Consider the following 5,895-nt stretch of genomic DNA (forward strand, 5'->3'; position numbering starts at 1 on the left):
AATAGAAGATAAGAAACAATGATACAAGAAGTAATGTGGTTCAATTAAAGTATTAATGAACTTGGACCTATATATTACGATAAAAATCACTATATCAGCAAACTCTCATTGGAATATAAAATTCAAACATCCATTTCTACTAAATTACAAGATCCTATTTGAAGAACAAATACTATTATAACTTACGTGACACACAATTTCACTAATGAAAAAAATACATGAATATATTTTATCATATAATAATCTAGTTATCAGACCTTTTCAATCCAAGACCTAGTAGATGCTAAGAGGTTACACAACGTATTGAAACCATTTATTACATATTAACAGTAATTTATAGTTTTAAGGGAAAGTCAATGATATAGGAAGCTAGTTTCTACCATCCATAACACAGAGAAGGTACTATTGTTCCTTAAATGATTGTATGATACTATTGAGTTTTTATAATTATTTTATTTTTGTAATATGTATTAAATGAATGTAAATATTTATCATTTATAATTTGTAACATTTTTAATCAATTGTTTAACACATAGATAAGCCATATGAATTGAAGTACGATGTGTAAAGTAGGTATATATCAATGACAGAGGCATTATAAGATGAAGGTATTAGAAACTATGATTGTGTTTTGTTAACATTGTTAATTATGATTGATTAAAAGTATGATATGGTGTAGTTTGTAAATGTAAAACACAGAATCATGCATTGTGTGTCTCCTTGGAGAGGGTAGCTATCTAATGGAAAAAAAGGATGTCGGTTGTCCCATTCTTTAATTAGAAGGTAGAGTAGTTTAGGTCGAAATCACCTGTAACTGTTCCCATGTTCTTCCCTGCTCCATACCCTGGGGATAGAGACTGGAATCTGCACTGGCACGCAGAAAAACTTAAAAGCTTGCATGATCAAATTCGCATTCACATGGGTTATAGCAGAGTCTGCATGATTGAAAGTTCAGATGCAATAAGACAAACTAGGTTTCTCTCTTCAAACACGCTTCCAAATTCAACTTTTTTTGTGTTTCATCTCATTCACATGGCCTATACAATCATTGAGTTCAGCTTTTATGTGTTTCATCTCTTTAAAACATATTCTAATTTTGACATATTAATCACAAGTTTATTTTAAAATTTATAAATATCCAATTTGATCAAACAACAGATAGTATAAAAGAAGAATTTGTGAATATGAGAGGAGTGAATAAGTTTATTCGCCAAAATCTTATTTTGCTAACATAGGCAACATGTTACTCTTATGAGATATATTAATTATTATGTCACACTCAATCCATAACCATTACCAAAATCAGGTTTTTGTCTCCATTATATGTTCATTTGTAAATATACTTAATTATTTTGACGTTGATTCATTAAGCATAACCTTCTTTTCCATACGTCATATACTTCAATATATATTTTATACAAATCTCACTTATCTTCAGCAACAATATAATTAATTAAAGAATTGAACACATAAAATGAAATAGTATTGAACAAGAATGGAACAAAAGAAAATGTTGATGTTCCGTTTTGGTGTTAATGTATGCAGTGTGGGGCTCCATGCATGTGGGTGCTCGACCTGCCTTTGGTAAGCTGGTGCGTAAATAACATAGGTTTGAAGTAAATTTCAAAGTAGAACTTTCTAAAGTTAAAAATATAATATGATTGAAAGATAAAGATGGTAGCAATGTTGGGGTTTGAAGATGTAGTTGAAGTGGTGATGAGCGGGTAAGAGGATCTGGAACCAAAGCTACTGATGAAGCCATGCAAGATGAATTACAATAACATGTAGAAGCTGGACACCAAAGCCAGACTTCTTGTATCAATGTGTTGGGCTGAAAATCTTCAACAAGATTTCTAAAGCCACAACAACGAATGCTGATAACCCTAAGTTAGGGACAATGAAAAAACTTATTATTTTTGGTCTAAAGAGGGTGCAAATAGAATAGAACGGAGGACGATGCAAAAAGTATATTGATCAACGTTTGTCTCATTATATTTGTGTATTTTATTACAAAATCAATGAAAAATTTTATCTACGAAAATAAATTCATCGCTAATTTTAAATTATTGATTAATTTTATTGACTAGTTTTAACATTTTAATTATCGATAAATTTATTATTGACGATTTTGTCAATAAATCTGTTAATAATGTATATTTCACTTATCGATAAATGAAATATGAATTATTAATGAAATAATCAGTTGGTAAAAAGATCTACAAAGTTTTTATCAAAATATCGTATTTAAAATCAACATATATACACCTGCAAAGAGCTTTTTCATCTAAGACTCACGTTCAAAGATGTTTCTTCTCAAAGATCCCTTGCCACCATTACAACCTCCATCACCACTCTAACCTAGAGTCACGTTATCACTACTCCTCACCATGCTTCAACCTACACTAACGTCATCTTTCTTCTTACTTATCAAGAATAAAGCTTTGAACATTGTTAGCATGGGGTTTCTTCTTCCTTTGTGTGATTGTTCCATTGGAAATAAACTGATTGTTATGGTGGTTGTTTGGAAGTTGATAATCCTATGTTAGTGGCAAATTTCGCAGCGAAAAAAATAAAGTAGAAGGAGATAGGAAGAAGAAGATGAATCAAGTGTTTATTGACAAAATTTATCAACATATTTTTTTGTTGGTAAATAAAATATACATTTTTATTTATTTTTAATTGTTTTTCATTTTTTTCTACTTATAATATTTTTTTAAATAAATATAATTTTATATTACTTTTTCGACTAATGATATTTTGATAATCTTCAATTTTTATCAATTAAAACATTTTTTTATTTATCACATTGATTAAATTCTATCCAAACTTCCACGAACTTTACTTTCAAATCTACTTTTAATTACTTCAAATTTCCTTCAATAAAACAATACACAATTTACTCTCAAATCTCCTTAAATTTATCAAGTCTCTCTTCCTCAAATCCACTCCTTCAAATAAACACACTCTTGAAATTTCCATATAATAAGATTGTACTTTCTTGAACTAAGTATTTGAGATATGAATATGAGTATTGAATATTGAAATAGGTTGGATGCATCTATATGTATTAACTGATTACACTTTTACCAGACTTGCCAAGAAGTGTTTGATTGAAACATCTTTCCAAGTTTCACGGTTGAAACTTTGGGGTCCACCTCACACCCGCATATATAACTCTTTAGTCGCCAATTTTCACTCTAAGTTCGATGGCCTTTTTTCGTAAAACTATACTCTTTAACTCAAACACGATGAATCTTTTGTAGCTTCAGCTTTGTCTCTCCAAACAAGTTTGCATCGTGCAAGCTGGAGAACATATTTGGGAATGAAGGTATTTTTATTAAGCTTTCATGGTGGATGGGAACCCAATGTTAGAGGAAACCATCTCTCTAATTTGGACGCTTCAACAAACAAAATATAGTCACCGACAAAGCTTAAGTGAGAGATTTATAATAAGATGTGTCAATATTTTCAACCATTAAGAAAGAAAGGTTGCAAAGCTTCCCATTTCAACACTTAGGATATATGCAGTACTAAACTAAATGAACAAAAACAATACTATTTTGTAGGAAGAAAAAGATCTCTAGATTCAAAAGGGAACAAATGAATTTGTATCAGAAAACAAGATATATAGCATACCTTCATATGCCATCAATTTTGCTTTCTCCTTCTCACTACTATATATTCACAAGGCCTTAAGTATTCACAAAATTTACAACCCTTCTTATAAAACAGGGGAAATACAGGCAAGTTTGGAAGCTCTAATAAGAAATAGCTATCTGTAGCGTCTATAAAGAATTCATATTAGTTTAATCTCTATTTTAAATCAAGTCATAGATATAATCAAAAGTAGAAGTTAGTCAAAGTTAAGGCTAGATTTAAAAATGATATAAGGATTCATTTAGGAGAAAAAATATCGATTAGCGGATATTGAACAATAATTTTCAAAAGTAATATAACATACTCAAAATTTATATGTTTAATTATTATTATTATTATTAGAAAAATATTTAGATCATTAGCATCATCCTTAATAATAAATAAAAATTTGAATTTGTGTATTTTTTTCATCTTCATAAATAGTTTTCTTTTTATTATACTTTTAAAAAATAAACTTTTTTTTTAATTTTTCATAAGTATACTTATTAAAAAACATATTCAAAACTAAAAAATAAACTATCAAAATCAAGCCATAATTTAAATCAAATTATGAAACACATGGTAATTATTTTTTTATTTTATGTTTATAAAAATTTATTATGTAAAAGACTCATGAGAAAATGAAAATATCAAACTAATATTTTAGTATAAAGTTGAAAAAAAAAACAATTACTTTTCCTTCTTCGTAATGGAATAAAACCTAAAAAGTGTGATAGGAAATAATATATTTGATTATAGTTTACCTTATTTAGTTTCTGCATAATTGATTATGTCTTAAATAATTGATATATTCTTTCCTTAATTATGCTCACATTCTTGAATGGACACCTGACACATCCTGTCTATATGGAACAACCTCCTGGGTTCGTTGATCCTCGATATCCAAATCATGTTTGTCGACTTCGGAAAGGTCTTTATGGTCTCAAACAGGCCCCTCTTGCATGGTTTCAACAATTCAGCTCGTTTTTCCTCAGTCTTGGGTTCCTCGGAAGAAAAGGCAGATCCATCTTTATTTGTTTACCACAACACTGCTGCCACTCTATATATACTTGTTTATGTTGATGACATAATTTTGACAGGGAATAATAATTCTTTACTTCAAAAACTTTTGGCAAGGTTCAAAACTGAGTTTGCTATCAAGGATTTAGGCCATCTAAATTACTTTCTTGGTCTTGAGGTTCACTACACTACCGATGGTGTCTTTCTTAGCCAGACCAAATACGCTCAAGACATTTTATCTCGGGCCCAGATGTTGGATGCAAAACCGACAGCCACACCTCTCCAACTCATATTCAACTGACAACCACAGGAGATCCATCCTCTGATCCCACTCAATATCGCTCTCTCGTTGGTGCACTCCAGTATCTCACTATAACTCGTCCTGACTTGTCCTACGCGGTAAATTTGGTTAGTCAATTTCTTCAAGCTTCAACAACTGATCACTTTCAAGCAGTTAAACGCATCCTTCAATATGTCAAGGGCACCATGTCCTATGGCCCATCCTTCACCCGTGGAGCTTCCCTTAATGTTCTTGGATACTCGGATGTTGATTGGGCTCGATGTATTGAGACTAGACGATCTACCTATGGTTATTCCATCTTCTTAGGCGGTAATCTCGTCTCATGGAGTGCTAAGAAACAACCATCCGTACCTCGATCAAGTTGTGAATCAGAATATAGAGCCATGGCTAATGCAGCAGCTGAACTAATATGGCTTACTCATCTTCTACATGATCTGCATATTTCCCATCAAGCGCCAACTCTTCTTTGTGACAACAAGAGTGCTTATTCCTCTCCCAAAATCCGGTGGCTCACAAACGCGCTAAACATATTGATATTGATTATCACTTTGTTCGAGAACTTGTTCTATCTCACAAACTCATCACTCAATTCATTTTTTCTGATCTCCAGCTAGCAGACATATTCACTAAAAGTCTGTCTCGACCATTGTTCTAGTTCTTCAGAGCCAAGCTTCACGTTGGACCAAACCCCACACTTTGCTTGAGGGGGATGATAGGAAATAATATATTTGATTATAGTTTACCTTATTTAGTTTCTACATAATTGATTCTGTCTTAAATAATTGATATATTTTTTCCTTAGGTATGGTTATGTACATTCTATATATGGTACGCTAGTTACTCTTTCAACATCAATAAAACTCATTTATTACAATCCTTACAAAGTGATAACAGAGTTTATGTTTATCTTCTTCTTTTTTATTTAGAAACAAAAAGAA

General features: G+C 31.0%; 1 protein-coding gene across 1 annotated transcript; it reads left to right on the forward strand.

Moving 5' to 3' along the window:
* The first annotated feature begins 4,503 nt into the window (after positions 1–4,503).
* On the forward strand, positions 4,504–5,571 carry LOC106756917 (uncharacterized mitochondrial protein AtMg00810-like). The gene is made up of 3 exons (XM_014639515.1): positions 4,504–4,654; positions 4,737–4,853; positions 4,967–5,571. Exons 1-3 carry the CDS (start codon positions 4,504–4,506, stop codon positions 5,569–5,571), a joined length of 873 nt encoding a protein of 290 aa, XP_014495001.1.
* The last annotated feature ends 324 nt before the right edge of the window (positions 5,572–5,895 follow it).

This window comes from Vigna radiata, chromosome 3 (assembly GCF_000741045.1).
Source record: "Vigna radiata var. radiata cultivar VC1973A chromosome 3, Vradiata_ver6, whole genome shotgun sequence".
Taxonomy (NCBI): Eukaryota; Viridiplantae; Streptophyta; class Magnoliopsida; order Fabales; family Fabaceae; genus Vigna; species Vigna radiata.

Excerpts from the sequence above, each read along its gene's own strand:
- LOC106756917 (XM_014639515.1), top strand. The coding sequence starts at position 4,504 with ATGGAACAACCTCCTGGGTTCGTTGATCCTCGATATCCAAATCATGTT. Across the intron at positions 4,655-4,736 it reads TGGGTTCCTCGGAAGAAAAG|GGAATAATAATTCTTTACTT; the intron begins GCAGATCCATCT and ends TAATTTTGACAG. Across the intron at positions 4,854-4,966 it reads GGTTCACTACACTACCGATG|GAGATCCATCCTCTGATCCC; the intron begins GTGTCTTTCTTA and ends TGACAACCACAG.